Raw genomic sequence first — 16,764 nt, forward strand, 5'->3', positions numbered from 1 at the left:
GCGGGTTTTTAAACTTTTTTTTTTCCTTCCAAATTTGAGTTGATCGGTGGCCAGTAAGCTTAGGCCTTAGGATCAAATCTTCACAAGATTGCAGGTGGGTGGAACTTAATTAAATGATCTACCAGACTACCGGTGTTGGAAGGTTGTCATTTGCAAGTTATTCCAGGCAACGACAATAAACCTGACAATTTGGAGATAAGATGGCTTCACTGCTCTTGTTAAGTTATTAGTGAGAATTAAACTTGAGACCAATTAGAATTTTGTTGAAATTCCTCACTATATAATTCCTTGGTGCAATCTTATTAAATTTTTCATTACAATAAAATTTGTAGCAGCTTTATGACAAGCAATTAAGTGTAGCTAGTTGGTTGTCCAACTGTCTCTTAAGCTTTTTTAAATGTCACTCTAGTCTAAAGTTCAAATCCGTTGTTAAACATAAACCCCGTAAGTGATTCTATCAAAGTAAAAATTCAAAGCATTGCTCGAGCTTGAAAGTCCTCCTTCTACTCTTATGAGATGAGTTTGATTCCCACTCTAAGCAAGTGAAAAATGTGAAATCTTGTATGGATTTGCAATTGTTTAAAGAATGCATTTTCGCTAGTAGTTAGAAGAGAAAATTGTGAAAAAGGACCTTTTAAGTGGTCGACTTTTTGAAAAAGGATCTTTTAAGTTAAAACTTGTGAAAAAGGACCTTTTAAGTTGCATTTTGTTTGTATGGGGTACTTGGGTGACCCTCCGTGGTGGTCAATGCTGGAGCTCCGGCGTTGACTATCACGTGTTAGTCACGTGACTTTTTTTTTTTTTTTAAACCAAAAAAATCCCAAATTTCCCTCCTTTCCCGACCTAACTCTTTCATTGATTAGGTCGGGAAAGGAGGGAAATTTGGGTTTTTAAAATTTTTTTTTTTTTAAAAAAAAGTCACGTGACTAACATGTGATAGTCAATGTCGGAGCTCCGGCATTGACCACCACGTAAGGTCGCAAGCTCGCCCAAGTACCCCATATAAACAAAATACAACTTAAAAGGTCCTTTTTCACAAGTTTTCACTTAAAATGTCCTTTTTAAAAAAATCGACCACTTAAAAGGTCCTTTTTCACAATTTTCTCTAGTTAGAAACTAAAAATCAAGACGGATTTATTAAGACCGCAGGTGATTATGATTATATTTTAAAGTATAAAAAATTTACCATATTACAATAAATTTCAAATGTGACAAATAAAAGAAAATGGAGGGAGTATTATTAATCAATAATATCAACGAATTATCTATTTACCATATTATATTTTTCACAAAAAAAGAAAAAAAAAAAAAAAAAAAAAAAAAAAAAAAAAAACATATGATATGATAAAGAACAAATAAACCCGAAAGAACAAAAAAAAAAACCCAATCATCAAAAGGGTCAAAAGGTTCAACAACTAATTCATTCTTTTTTCCCATCCTCTCTGACAAACAAAGACTATATACCTTACCTCCCTTCAGATCGGAAAACTCACCGGAAATGGACAGCCGGCGAAAATCCACGGTGGCGGTCACGGCGGAGAAAGCGGAGCTGAGAGAGAAAGAACCGGCGGTTGAAGAAGAGGAAGAAGACGAAGTAAGCGAAAGTGGAAGCGATTATACGTCGGAAGACGAAGGTAAAGATGATTATAGAAGAGGAGGTTATCATGCTGTTCGAATCGGCGATTCCTTCAAAAATGGAGCTTATGTTGTTCAGAGTAAGCTTGGTTGGGGCCATTTCTCCACCGTTTGGCTTGCTTGGGATACCAAACACTCGGTATTTCTCCAATTTTTTTGTTGTGTTGATTAATTTCTATTTTTGATTGCAAAATTAATTTAGATTTTTTGATCTGGATTGTTTTTGTTTGAATTTGAGTTTTTGACCTTGTTTTTGGTGTTTGATTGATCATTTTGTTGATTAATTTGTTTGTGGAAGCTTGCATTATCTTATTGATAATGTTATGGGACTCAGTATGTTGTATTCGTTTGTTTTCTGTGAAATGTTTGGGAAAATATTTGTAAAAATTGTTCTACTGAGGAGGTTTGTATTTTTCCCTTTTTGGCTATCTTATTAGTAATTTCGATTTTTAATTTTTTTTTTTGGTTGATTTTGAAATTATGTTATAGTTCTAGCAAAAACCGTTGATAAATGTAATGAGGATGTAGGTTTTGCACCTGTATACTATTTTATTGACGCGGTTTGTTTGTGTAAGCTTCTGTACTTCGTGTTGTCTGTTTTCTGAGTAGTTCATGAATGCACTGTCGGTGTGTGGCAATGGTCAATGGGAGTATCACAAGTATGAGAAAGTTGAGTTTGAAAAGAAGAGTGGAATGTATTCTGCTGTCGTTATTACTGTTGACGGAAGATTAGGCTGTGGTAGTTACCATTAGGTTTCTTTTGAAATGTTGTCTGTAAGTTTGTTGGGATTATTGTTATGTACTGATTTCCATTCCTTCTGTCTACATTATGTTAACACTCAAATTTTATTGAAAATGCTGGGTAGGAGGTTTATGTTATTCTGTTTTCTTCTTTGCTTTGTTTTCATTTTTTTGTTTGTTTTTATGAATTAGCGATATGTAGCATTGAAAGTGCAAAAAAGTGCGCAACATTACACAGAAGCAGCAATGGATGAGATAACGATTTTGAAACAGATTGCTGATGGTGATCCAGATGATAAGAAGTGTGTTGTGAAGCTTTTGGATCACTTCAAACATTCCGGTCCAAATGGACAGCATGTGTGTATGGTGTTTGAGTATTTGGGGGACAATCTTTTGACACTAATTAAGTATTCAGACTATCGTGGGATGCCTCTAGCTAAGGTGAAAGAGATATGTTATCATATTCTAGTTGGCTTGGATTATTTGCATAAGCAGCTGTCTATCATACACACTGATTTAAAGCCAGAAAACATTTTGTTGTTGTCGGTGATAGACTCATCTAAGGACCCTAGAAAAACTGGTGCTCCTCTTATTCTTCCTAATACCAAGGACAAAACTATTTATGAGTCTAGTAGCACAAAGGATAGTAAGTTGTCGAATGGAGATTTGACAAAGAATCAAAAGAAAAAGATTCGGAGAAAGGCGAAACGTGCAGCTCAAGGGTGTGCTGGGAAGGAAGCTGCTGCTGAATCCGAGCAAGATCCTGATGCATCAGGTGGTGTATAGTTCTAATCATTGTAAAAGTTTCAAATAGGGATTGCATGAAAGTTCAATTGAATATTCTAACACTGTGGTTAGATCATCAGATGTCGATGGTGTGAAGAGGACAAGTGGAGGAAGTTCAGTTCATAAGAGAGGGAGCCGATCAACAAGGCGGAAACTTTTGGAGTCTGTGGACCTCAAATGCAAATTGGTCGACTTTGGAAATGCTTGCTGGACTTACAAACAGTTTACAAATGATATTCAGACCAGGCAGTACAGGTGTCCTGAAGTGATCCTTGGATCAAAATATTCTACCTTTGCTGACATGTGGTCCTTTGCTTGCATTTGTTTTGAGCTCGCAACTGGTGATGTTCTCTTTGATCCTCATAGCGGTGACAATTACGACAGAGACGAGGTATGTTTCTTTTTTAACTTTATATCATTATATCTTTGCTGCTTTATCAATTATGGCTACTAGAGAATGATTATATAAACTATGACAAATGTATTCTTAATATTATTTAGAAAATATTTAGAGTCACTGGAGGTGGCTGTGGGCTCGTTGCATAGTGTCTAATAATATTTGTATTTTTAAACTCTTTCTGCATTTCCTACATTAAAGAGTGGTTGTTTCATGATTCCAATTCTGTATTGTTTAGGTCAGTAGTCATTAACAACCAATATTTACTCTGCATTCCTACATCTAGCAGATTGATATTAGATTAAAATCATAAAGTTGATTGTGTACACATGTGTTTGGTCTAGTTAATCTGATGATAACTTTGTTAGAGGACATAAGAAGGTATGTGATAAGCCATATAGCCTGTCTATCATATAGTTCCTGGCTTGTAAACATGTATTGTATGTATTATTTTGGGATTGAGTTAACTCTGTGTTATGCTGTCGTAACCTAGCACAATCCTCGTTTTCTAGCATCTGACTTGCACCCACCTGTAATTGCTTATGGCTAGATCTTCCTTCCTTATATAACTTTGTTTCTGGTTTCTTTTCTATCTTCTATGCCCAATTTTTGGATCTGTTCCTTGTAATTATGATTTCTAGTCATCTTTTCCTTTTCCGCTCTCTTTTGCCACAAGTTCTGCACCTTGCCACATTGCTAGTAGACCACTATTCGCTTCCCTTATGAAGTCTCTGGATTTTATCTTCTACTTCTCACTTGATACCACAAGAGAGAATCTGAATCTTGTTAAAACATAGTGGAGTTGTGAGAGCTTCAGTGATGGTATCCTTGTGTTAGTGTCATCAATCTCATTATGGTTGATTAGAGGCCTGTGAATATGTTTGAAGTGCACTTTATGCTCATTCTGTGAATATTATCCATGGATGTACTAACTCAGTAACTATTATAATAAATAACCTCTCATTTCTTTGTTTTCTATTTGGTTTCCACCATAAAGATACTGCTTCCCCCCAACCCCTCCCCCTGCAGTTCTTTATCTTCTTCCTTCTTTTTGAGGTAGGGTAGTTGATCAGTTGATGGCTTCATGTAACAATAATAGAAACACCAAAAACACAATATCTAAAATTCAATTCTGTTTTACCCATTTGCTCAATGTTTAGAATCGTATCCAGAATCTACTAACCACGCACCCTATGGGATGGTTTTCTTGCACCTCTTCAAAAAAAACTTACCTTATATTGTGTATGTAGTTTTTTCTTCTCACCTCTTACACTATGTTAGCTATACATAGTAGCCTCTCTTTATTTATTTTTTTTCATTTTTAATAATTAAGGTGGTTTGCCTTCTTTTGGGGCAGTTATTAGACTTGTAACTTTTTAGGAAATGTGTACCCATAGTACACTATGCAGTGAGTGGGCCGAAATCTAGGAGAAGATTAGGGGAAGGCAATGAATATAGTGAAATAGAAGGCATAATAGTGTTAACTTTAGTGAAGGTAAGGGATGTGAATTTAGCAAAGAATATAGTGAAATAGAGGGCAGAAAGTTATTAGTGTTAGTGAAGTTAAGGCATGTGAATTTAAGTATATCATGTACTTCCTTCGTGTCTTTTTACTTGACCTATATGGCAAGCAGTTTAAGGAAGAAATTAGAGAAAAGATAAACAATGTTCTTAATACACACACACACACACACACACAAAATTCAATAAAAGGGATATATTGGGGGTTTTATGGTATTAATTTATTTTTATTTAGAGTATGTTTATTTTTTATCAATCCCTTCCTTTAGCTGGGTGCCAAAAGGCTATAGGTCAAGTAAATTAAATCTGAGGAAGTAGGAAGGAAACGTCATGTTAAGAAATCAATATTCTTAAAAAGAAGACAGGAAATGCAGTTTTGATTAATAATTTATTGAAGTATTTCAAAGTGGTACGCTTGTACTTAAGTTGCTTACTTAGTATTTCTTAGGCTTCTATTTCCTTTTCCTATAATGCACGGGAACAATAGTATTTGAAATTTGGTTCTTGCCTGACATCTAGTATTCTAGGATCACTATCCTAGCCATATTTAATAAGATTGCAGGGTTTAACTTACCTAGGAAATCTTATGGATATGGGGAAAGGGTAGTCCCCCCCCCCCCCCCCCCAAACTCTTTGAATTTTCTAGAAGGAGCTGTCTGGGTAGTGTATGAAAAGGAGCGCATGAGGTGCTAGGCGATTAGGGTATAACACCTTTTTTTCTAGGCGAGGTGCATTCAAAGAGGTGCACGTAATTGGTTTTATATTGTGTGCCTCATTTCAAAGAGGCACAATATCGCCTCATTGCTCCTAGAGGCTTTTATTACATTGGGTAAGCCAAAATTATTCACATGTGGTTGTAGTGCTTCATTCATTCCCAGTCTAGATCAACGTTACAAGGAACGCGGTACGGTGCCACGAATCGCGAACTGATTCGTGTGAACCGGAACGCGGAACAAACGCGAACTGAGTCGCTAGTGGTCGCGAACCAGAACGCTGAAGGTGGCGACTCCTAGTTGTGGCTGATCGAAGACGGTTGTTCTCCCTCTGCGACTTCTAATGGGTTGTTTCCCGACATTTGCAGTGCAATATTCTCTCTCTTCCTTCTTTCACGTGCATTGCTTATTTAATTTTTGAAAATTTTCTGATTTTTTTCTATCTCCTCTCTCATGTTTTACATAGCAGTAACTAGGGATGGCAACGGGTCTAGAAAATGAAGACCCGGATCCGGATCCGTCGGGTCTAGAAAATGAAGACCCGGATCCGGATCCGTCGGGTCCAAAACGGGTCCAATATATTTTGTCTAATTTTTTGCAATAAATGTAATGTTCGGGTCAAAAAATTTATTTCAAACTTATGTTGTTGGCTATTAAGTTCTACCCCAAATTAACCAACTTATACACTCATATTTTGAATTAAAATTATAAACAACAAAAAAAATACGATGTTAAATACAGTATGAGCTAGTGAAAAAACAACGATGGTATATATAATATAAGCTTCCAAAATTCTTCTCTTAAAAGGGTTAATTTTTATCATTACTAAAATTATCAACATTTTTAATAAAGAAACAAACAATTTAATTTTTTTTTAATAGGAAAAATAAAAAAACGGGTCCACGGATCTGGATCCGGGTCTAGGTCCTAGACCCAGATCCAGATTTGTTTTTGTCAGCAGGACCCGGATCCGACCCGGATCCGTCGGGTCCAAAATTTGAAGACCCAGATTCGTGAAAAACGGATCTGGATCCACGGATCCGGGTCGTGTCCAGATCCATTGCCATCCCTAGCAGTAACATTTTACTAGGGTGGCAGCTAGGGTTTTGTTTCAATTGGTAAATGGGCTTAAACCTCTATCAACAACTGGGCCTTTTTTTAATGAGCAACTTGGGCCTTCTATTTTATATACTCTAATTTTTTAGCAATCCACTCACCTAAATACATATTTTTGGAGGAGTTATTATATACTTGTGTTTATTTTAATTTCTAATATAAAATCTATTAATAAAAATCACCTATATTTTTTTTATTAATTTACTATTTCGTACCCAATCGTACCGGATTCACCACGGGTAGCGTTCCGCGTATTCGTTTCCGTACCACGTTTCGAATCGAATCCCGTTCCTTGCAACATTGGTCTAGATATCTTCTATTTGTTGGTTATTTTATTTTATTTTTTATTTTTATTTATTTATTTTTATGATAATGACAAATTTAAGGATGTTCTCTTTTGTTGGGAATAAGGAACAATGCAAAATCAGATTGCTTGGTAGAGTCTCTCATTAGATGAAGGCTCATATTTAGATTTCTGTATAGGGATACTTGATACCTCATGGTAGTTGTTACTTATACAGGGATAGCTGATACCTCATATTTAAGTCTCTCATTAGATGAAGGCTCATATTTGGATTTCTGTACAAGGATACTTTTATATTTGATTGCCAAATAATGTTATTGCACATAGTATGCTTAATGTGTATAGGTGACTTAAGTCACTTAAATATGCAAACTATCCTATCTGTAAGCTGCAACTTATTATACGAGAAAACTTGGTTTTTTTTTTTTTTTTAAGAGAAGAAATTTGAATTTCAATGTGGAGCACCCTGAATATACTGGTTCAAAGAAGGATAGGGAGTATGGAGCTTGTATGAGAATAATTTTGGGCGATCTTATGGTGTGTTTTGATGGGTACGAATGATTGTTTTTCGAGATTTAATTATTAGATATTTTATTCCTTTCCTCAAGTGTCCCACTGGGGGGGGGGGGGGATCAATGCTTCATCCCAAGGAGGGAATTGAAAGGGCTCACTCTTGATTCTTGCCTAAAATCTGTTTGGAGAGGGTGGTTTTTATTAAATATTTATCCACATATTGATCCTTGGAGATGCTATCTGACTTGGATATACCAATGTATAAAAAGGCTCAAGGCGCACCAAGGTGTTTCGAAGTACCTTGCGCCTAAGGTTTGCCTCGGTGTGTCTCATTGAAGTGAGGCGCATATAATAAGCAATACAAAAATTCCGAAAAAAAACTCTTTGTGCGCCTCAGGCTGCACCTTGGCGCGCCTTAGCTGTGCCTCATTGAAGTTGCCTCACCTAGACCATAAAAAGCGCATGACCTCTAACGCCTTGCGTCTCAGCACCTTAGGCGCGCTTTTTCAAACACTGGGATATACAGCAACTTTAATTGTTGTACTATTGTGTTCTTTGTGGCTCCATTGAGCATGCAATGATTTTATTGCTTGTTAGATATGGCTGATACTTATTGTTGCTGTTGCCTTGCGAGCAGTAGTTTTCTTCCGAATAAGGGGGAATTTGAAACTTTATTATGGTTATTTAAACCTCATATTCCAAAGTAAAAAAAATTATATCTATTATAAACATATACAACAATAACAGTATTAGAGCCTTAATCTCAATTAAGGCGTTGGCTACATGAACCAAGAATTCGTCTCTTGCTATTGTTAACCAAGATCCTCTCCTTCCATGACCTGTATCAAGTGCTTTATGCTTATAGTCCAATTTTTTCATTTTACTCCTTCAAAGTCATCTTTGTTCTCCCTGGATTTATTTTCAATGCTAATCCAACTTTCTTATGAATATATTTGTCCTAATTTTATCCCTTTAGGTGTCTCTGTGCATTCATCTCAACATAAGTATTTCAACCACTCCCATGAGTCCCATCTTATTAATATGATCCCTTCTAGATGACTCATACTAATCTATTGAATATTATTTATCCTTAAAGGTATATTAAGGTTACTCAACACCCTCTCCATTTGTGCCATCTAGACCATTGTGAGTCACATCTAGTATATACATCCATTCCTCCGTAGAATCTAACTTTAAACATTCTCTCTTGACAATTCCTTACCATCCAATGTTACTGCATCCTTACATGACTCGATGTAAAAAGACATTCCATAAACTCAGCTTTGCTCCTACTTAAACTTTTAAGATTCCATCTTTTGCCTCCATAGCTCTCATTTAGAATTAATCCCAATTCTATTCTTGTCCACTAATACTATTTCATCAACAACCAACATACACCATGGTTGTTGATTCATCTATTTCTTCTATTTTAGATTAGTTTTGGCACTTATCACAACACACAATTGTAGGTGATAAATTTTTGGAAAAATTAGAAATAAAAATCCCAACTTTCATCAATTTTGCTAGAATAATCCCAACTTTGGATTATTTTGAAATAATCCGAATTTTAGGGGTTCCTCTTTTTCTTCAATCCCAAAAACCGATGACCGGTTGAATGGGTTATTTTTTTTAAAGTGACACGTGTCATAACTGAATTGGCTAAAACAATTTATAATTTTTTTTTTAAAAAAACCCAACCAAACCCAAAATCCCAGCCACCAGCAAACCCCAAAAACCACCGGCCAACCCCAACAACCACTCGCCTAACCCTAAACGGCGGGGCTAATTCCCCTTCCCCTGCGCTGGTTTCCCCTTCCCTCTCCCCCTACACCGGTTTCTCATTCTCTACTCGCCGGTTTCCCCTTCCTTTTCTTCCAAAACCCCCAAAAACTCCTCTCCCACTCCCGAAAACCCCCTAAAACTTATCCCCACCGTCGAAAACCCTAGCCTCTTAGGTTTTCGGGTGGTGGGAGGAATGATTGAGGGTTTTTGGCATTGGGGAGGAGTTCCGTTGGTGGATTTGGGGTTTCGAAGTGGTGGTTTCGTGGGGAATGGCGGGTGTTTCGGGGAGGGAGGAAGGCGGCGACGCGGTGGAGGTTGCTTCAAGCGGCTGGCCGGCGACAAAGGGGTGGCAGGATGGGCGTTGAGGTGGTGGTTAGGGTGGCGGTGGGGTAAGGGGAGGCTGGCTGGTGGTTGGTGATTTTTGGGTTTTTTGTTTTGTTTTTTTTTTTTATTATTATTATTTTTGGGACCAATCAGGGGCTTGACACGTGTCAATTGATATGATATAATAGGTCATTGACTTTTGTTGACCGGTTTGGGATTGAAGAAAAAGAAGACCCCCCAAAGTTCGGATTGTTCCATAATAATCCCAATTATTCTAGCAAAATTTATGAAAGTTGGGATTATTTTTTTCTAATTTTTCCTAAATTTTTGGTTATCAATTGTTATTTATTGGAAAAGTCGACATGAAGGAAGCTAAGGGGGTATTATTTTATTGAAAATTAATTTTATAGTAGATAGAAGGTTTTTTTTTTATTTAATTTTTTTTTAATTTTTTAATTTTTTTTTATTTATTGAATGTGAGCGAGAGTGAAGCTCTAAATTTCTTTAAGTGGAAAGAGATGTATTAAAATAACAGTGAGGCATTTTTCAAAATAAAAGTGTAAAAAACTTTAATTTGGAGTGAATGAAAAAGAAATTGTAAAATCATTTTTTGGAGAGAGGGAGAATACTAAAATTGCTGTAAAGAAGAAGGGTCTTGTGTAGGTTCTTTGATGTAGTTCAATGGTGATAGGAAACTCCTTCATAATTCCAGCAAAAGCCCTTGAATTTGTTTTCACTTCTCCAAACATATTTACAAGAAATAAGGCTTCTTAATCAATGCCCACCAGATAACGTCACTTAGCACCTTATCATAAGCCCTCTCCTGGTCAATGAGAATCTTCTATAAATCTTTCTTCCTCAACCTAAAGTAATATCTTCATTTTCCTTATCAAATGTAAAGTTTCCATGGTACAATGCTCTGGTATACAACCTGATTGGTTCTCTAAAATACTTTACATCTTCTCAATTTATGCTCTATCACTCTCTCCCACAACTTCATGGTATGGTCCATAAGCTTAATTGCTTCAACAGATTGAGTAGACCTAATCATCCCCCCCCCCCCCCCCCTTTTTTTTTTTAAATAAATTAGTATAAGGTGCTCTTTCTCTAATCTTGCCTCCAGATCTTTGTTGAATAAATCTGCTAGCCAATTAGTTCCAACCTACCCGAGACATCCCTCAACCTTAGTAGGAATTTCATCTGGGCCAACTGCTTTCTAAAACGGTAAAAGCGTCACAGACTCAACAACCCACAACACAAACACACAAATATAAAAGAGAACAAAGAGATTCAGCCAGCAAAAGATTGTAGTTTGATTGACTGATTTAGTATCTTTAGGTTACAACTCTCCAAAGAAGTATCCTGTGGGTAAAATCTCAAATACACTAGTCTAATCACATGTCTCTCCAACTATCAAAACATTCCTTATATACACAAAGCAAGACTACAAAAGCTAACTGACATTTAATTGTTTTTGTCTCATTCCACATTCCAATGCTGCTCCACTACTTGTTTGTACCCTTCTGTTAAGAAAATCAGAACATTAATTGGGTTTGTCCTCTTGTGCCACTTGTGTCTCCTCCACCTGTGGTGTGGCTGGTTGTTGGCTTGCTTCCCCTTTCTCTGATAAAGCATATTGGTCGTTTGGGTGGTCCGATCATTGTCTCTAATACAAAAGGTTAATGTAGTTTGCTGCTTATGGCTGCAGTACAGGAACTTTTCATAATTTGACTAAGGATTGATTCAGTTTCCACTGTATCATTGCACTGGTGTTTCATTTTCTTTTTCGGGAAAATGGCTGGGACAAATGATTAAGGTATAATTTTACTCTCATAGTGGCCTGGAGCGTAGACTTTGTGTTGTCAAGGGTGGTCTTTCAAATTCTAACAAGTCATTGGGTATCCTGCTTTACTAATGTATCAGGGTCACTTCCAACCTTTGTTATTCAGTCTCAGACTTGGGTACATAGTGTGGGGGTTTGTCTAGTTTGTCACAAGTGTCAGAAAAAAGTTCCATGCATTTGCTCCTAAATTATGGGTGATTGAAGTGAAATGATATGTTTGATTAACATAGGTTCCTGCTGTCAGATACTTTATAGGATCCTCTTGTAAGAACAATTAAGACTAAAGATTAGCTTTTTGCATATGGTCAATTTTCTGTTAATCTAGTTTTTGTCCTTAATAGCCTTTTCTTCTAGATTTTCTTTTTTTGAGGTGGATGCTTTTAGAGAAATGGACGAGCTTTCTTGTTTGCGTGTAACTTTGGATTGATAACCTTGTGGATTTGATTTATTCACTTCAATTTGATTGACTCGTGCGAAGTTTCAACACTTGCGGCTATGAGGCGTTGTCAAATGGATTCCATTAGCTGCTTATTGACAAAATGATTTTATAAGTAGGACCATTTTGTGGGTTTAAACCTTGGCCTTAATGCCTATGCGTGCTACTAGTAGGGCTGTACACCGGTCCAAAACCGGACCGGACCTGTTTGGACCGGGACCTGAATCAGCAAATTTCAAGGACCGGAGACCAGACCTGATTCTACAGGTCCGGGTCAGGTCCAGACCTGAAAAGACCTGTTTTGTGCATTTTATTTATTTTTTGTTTAATAAATAACCTGTTGGATGCATATGGACCTGCACATGGACCTGTTTTGTGTTGCATAATTTAATTATTACATAAAATCTGAAAATATCAATCACAAAAACTACATAAATTACATATAACAAATAATTCATAAAATTACATAAAGTCTCTAAGTCTCAAATGCTCCCCCCTGCTTTTAGCTTCTTATCCGGAGGCAAAGTAGATTGCAATTCTTCCATATCCTTTTCAGAAAGTGGCTGTGACATTTGTTGAGAAAATGCAGCAGACCTTTTGGATTGTATAAGTAATATTTAAGTAACAATTATAAACAGGACCATGAGTTGATAATTATAAACAGGACCATGAGTTGATAATTTTTAAGTAACAATTATAAACCGGACCATGAGTAACAATTATATCATTTAAGGGATGCCTACGTGCCATGAGTTGCCCCTGTAGTAATTTTAAAATAATTTTTAACAAGTTATTGGTTAGTTGAATTTCTGGAATGTTTTATCTCAGTTATTGTAGTTGCCTAACTGGTTAAGGTCCTAGCATATCCCCAAAGGCCAAAACCTCATTTCTCATCTTAGCTGGTTATTGTTGATTCTTAGGCTTTATTCTTCTCCATTTTTTATAGATTAGTGAAATACATATGTTAATTTGCAGGCTTTCTGTTATGAAATAATCTACACACAATATTTAACTACCTGTCCCTTTTAATTTCTTTTACTTGATAATTGATATTGTTGTGTGGTAATAGTACTCACTAACCACTGCAGTTTTTGTAGTGATAGGTTTTGATATTTTGCTGAGCATGTTCGAAAGTAATAGAAAAGAGTGAGAAAGAAAATCTAGAATAATCTACCTAAGCAGCAAATAAGCTGTTCACCTCCGCAAGTCTTGAAAGAATATATATAGAGGCCACATTCATCTTATTGTCATTAGGTTGGCATGTGGCTAGCTTTAGAAAAATCTAGATAGCATGCGTATAATAGGTAGACGTGTTTTTGATTAGTTGTTGGGTGTCACTACAAAGCCTTAGCTGACTTTAGTAGATTAGCACTGTATAAGTACAGCTAAGCAAGTGTTAGTAGTTGTGATGTATGTATGAGTGACTTAAGTTTAAGCTAGCAAGTGTGAGTGTGCTAGTGCGTGAGTGCTGTTTAGCACACTTGTAATTAAAGTGTTTACAAATATCAGTGAGGTATCCCAATATTAATAGATGTGCATCCCTTGTGAATTCTTCTCAACATTTTAAAACATATTTGTGGCTATTGTAAAGTAATTCTTATTTATTATACCTCGTGCGCACATCTTTAACACTGGTGATGCCTGTAGTTTTTACTCTTCATATATCTAATGAGTTGATACATAAGTATGAGCTAGTCTTGACACATTTTTCTTCAGGATCACTTAGCTTTAATGATGGAGCTCTTGGGAATGATGCCGCGCAAGGTAATAATATATTTTAGTGTTTTCAGGGAATGTTTTACAGTAAATTTTTCAAGGCATTTGCTCCTAAGCTGTGAATTTTACCATGAATCATTTCCAGATTGCATTAGGGGGACGTTATTCTCGGGACTTCTTCAACAGATATGGAGACTTGCGACACATACGTCGGCTTCGATTTTGGCCATTAAACAAGGTCCTTGTTGAGAAGTATGAGTTCAATGAACAAGATGCAAATGAACTTGCAGAATTTCTAGTTCCCATTCTTGATTTTGTTCCTGACAAGCGTCCTTCTGCTGGTCAATGCCTTTCTCATCCATGGATTGCTGGAGGCATTCCTCGTGTAGAGCCTTCGCCACCTGAAAGTCAGGCAGTGGATTCTACTGCTCTAGATAAAACGGAGAAAGAAAAGGATGATAGAGAAGCGATGGAGAAAGGCATGGGGAGTATTGCTATCAGTACAGACTTAAAACCGAGCAAACAACCTTTATCCTCTCCTAAACCTTCAAAAGCGGCTGTAATTGGTTCATCCAGGTAGGAAACTACTCTGTGCTGGAGCAAAACTTTCTTCCAAACCTAACCATTCTAAATTTCTTATTATACTCTAAAAATCTTGTCTGTTGCTCGATCTGATGTTGGGTGGGATGGTGTGGGATTCGATGCATTCTTTTATTGTGCAGGGAAAACCTTGACCGGAGCTGTAGCTCCAAAGGAAAGGCCCTTGAACGATTCTGAACTTTATTGCGAATCTTGAGGCAGTTGTTGATGGGTTCTGTTTTGTTGATACCTTGTCGATTATGAAAAGAGAATTAATGTACCATATTGCAACCAACCTTATTGATTTGTTAATGACATTGATCTAAATTTTGTCTACTATTGCTTTGCTTTTCTTTAAAAGGAATGGTTTTGTCTTAAAGAGTACACGCATCTCTGTTATACATTGTCAACTGTATTATTCGCTTTTCTGTTAATCTAGGTCTTTTCCTTAATGGGGTTGATATCAACCTCCGAATTTTGATTCTTCACGAGAGAATTACTGAACAGTCTAATCAACTCCGTTCCCTATTGACTGACAATAATTTTTTTCTTTTCCCTAATTTGTGGAAAGTACTGAAGGCTTTTGACAGGAATCTACAAACTTTGATCCGAGTTGGTTGAACATAGGTACAGCTTATCATTATATATTAGGAATTTATCTAATTATTATTCCTTTTTTACTACTACCTCCGTTACACGTTATGTGCAACGATTAGACATTTTCCCTCTCTACTTTATGTCAAATCGTTGCGCATAACGTGTAGCGGAGGTAGTATGTTTAATTTTCGAGAGTTTGTATTGAAAAGATCTGTGCTCTTCGTGATTCGGATTTGCATTACTTCGGATTACTCTCTGCACATATATTTTTTACCTTTATGTCTAATTTAATCAATAATGCCTCTAAATAATCTGAGTTATCAGTGCATTTTTAAAGAATAAAAGATTATTACAATTATAGAGTTTTCCGTAAGGCTGGTTCTCCATGATGGCATAATGACCAATATTGTTTCAAGAAAAACTTAGCTGAGGATCTTAAATGCAAATCATGAGTTACTTGTGATGAAACTTCACTTCATGTGTTAAGAGATTGTAGAATGGCTAGAGAAGTATGGAGGCAAGTAGGTGGCTCGGCTAATACAAGTAATTTCAAAACAGGAACTTTACAGCAATGGATAGTAGGCAACCTCAAGTTTCAGGAGAGAAACGATATGTCCCCCGAAATTTGGCCTACTTATTTTGCTATGGTTCTTTGGTGGATATGGAGGTGGAGGAACAATGTGGCTTTTGGGAAGAGAATGAAAACCCAATTGATAAACAATTCCTGCTAAATCGCTTTGAAGAAACATGGAGAGCTATGGGGGAGGACCGAGGCTTTTATAAGATGGATTGCTCCCCCTCAAGGGGGCATGCTGCTGAACACCGATGGAGGTGGGGGTGTAATCCGGGATTAAATGGGGCAGATGGTGTGCTTTCTCTCTGAAGTTGGGTGCTTGTAGGGCCTTTATGGCAGAGGCTCGTGCTTTGGAGTATGGGATTGAATTAGCTGTAAGAGTGAGAAATGAGAAGCTGCAAGTTCAACTTGATAGTCAAGCCTTGGTGATGGTGCTTAACAATACCTATGCCGTATAATGGAGAATGTGTGCATATCATTGCTAGATGCAAGATGTTGGAGGACAGCAGCTGGACTATTGAGGTGCATCACATCTACCGAGAAGCAAATTGTGTTGCGGATTGGTTGGCAAATCAAGGCGTTAGCCTGAACGATTCAAGATTTCAAGTCCCTCCTTTAGCTTTAAGAAGATTTATGTATGATGATGTAGTGGGGGTGGCTATGCCATGTTTTGTTCTCCCTTTTTTTTTTTTTTGGTTTCTCGAGGCATAGCCCCTCGTTTGCACCAATAAAAAAATATATATATAGGGGTTGTTTGGTTACACAAAGAAAATGGGGGAAGTGGAAAATCATGGGAATTTGAAAATACATGAGTTATTTGGTTGACAATAAAAAGTGTAAATGAGGAAATTGCAAATTCATGGGAATTGTGACTTCCCACAAAACATGGGAAGTTAATTACCTAACCCCCCCTAGGTAAGTCAAACTTCCCATGATTTGCAACTTTTCTCATGCCAACCAAACAACTTTATACAATTCCCATGATTTTGATGTAGGAATTTAATTTTCATGAAATACAAATTCCTATGAGAAGTAATTTCCCATAGCAACCAAACGACACCATAGAGTTTTTCAAATCCATAGCAATTTGGAGAAATAAGTATATAGCTATATCCCAAGGCTTCTCTATTTTATTTTTATTTTTATTTTTTGAAACAAAAAGACTTCTCTATTTTATTGTTACTTCA

The 16,764-nt window shown here is 36.7% G+C and overlaps 1 protein-coding gene across 1 annotated transcript; it reads left to right on the forward strand.

The window, feature by feature from the left end:
* Positions 1–1,352: 1,352 nt before the first annotated feature.
* On the forward strand, positions 1,353–14,867 carry LOC145623824 (uncharacterized). Its single transcript, XM_081676699.1, has 6 exons — positions 1,353–1,774; positions 2,569–3,151; positions 3,243–3,553; positions 13,828–13,875; positions 13,973–14,403; positions 14,550–14,867. The coding sequence occupies exons 1-6, from the start codon at positions 1,499–1,501 to the stop codon at positions 14,602–14,604; spliced, it is 1,704 nt and encodes a 567-aa protein (XP_081532825.1). The 5' UTR covers positions 1,353–1,498; the 3' UTR covers positions 14,605–14,867.
* Positions 14,868–16,764: the final 1,897 nt, after the last annotated feature.

Source organism: Chenopodium album, chromosome 3 (genome assembly GCF_948465745.1).
Source record: "Chenopodium album chromosome 3, dcCheAlbu1.1, whole genome shotgun sequence".
Lineage (NCBI taxonomy): Eukaryota > Viridiplantae > Streptophyta > Magnoliopsida > Caryophyllales > Amaranthaceae > Chenopodium > Chenopodium album.

Bases quoted from the DNA above. Each gene is read 5' to 3' on its own strand.
- LOC145623824 (XM_081676699.1), top strand. From the start codon at position 1,499: ATGGACAGCCGGCGAAAATCCACGGTGGCGGTCACGGCGGAGAAAGCG. The intron at 3,152-3,242 runs GTGGTGTATAGT...TTAGATCATCAG, and splicing joins GCAAGATCCTGATGCATCAG to ATGTCGATGGTGTGAAGAGG. The intron at 3,554-13,827 runs GTATGTTTCTTT...ATTTTTCTTCAG, and splicing joins ACAATTACGACAGAGACGAG to GATCACTTAGCTTTAATGAT.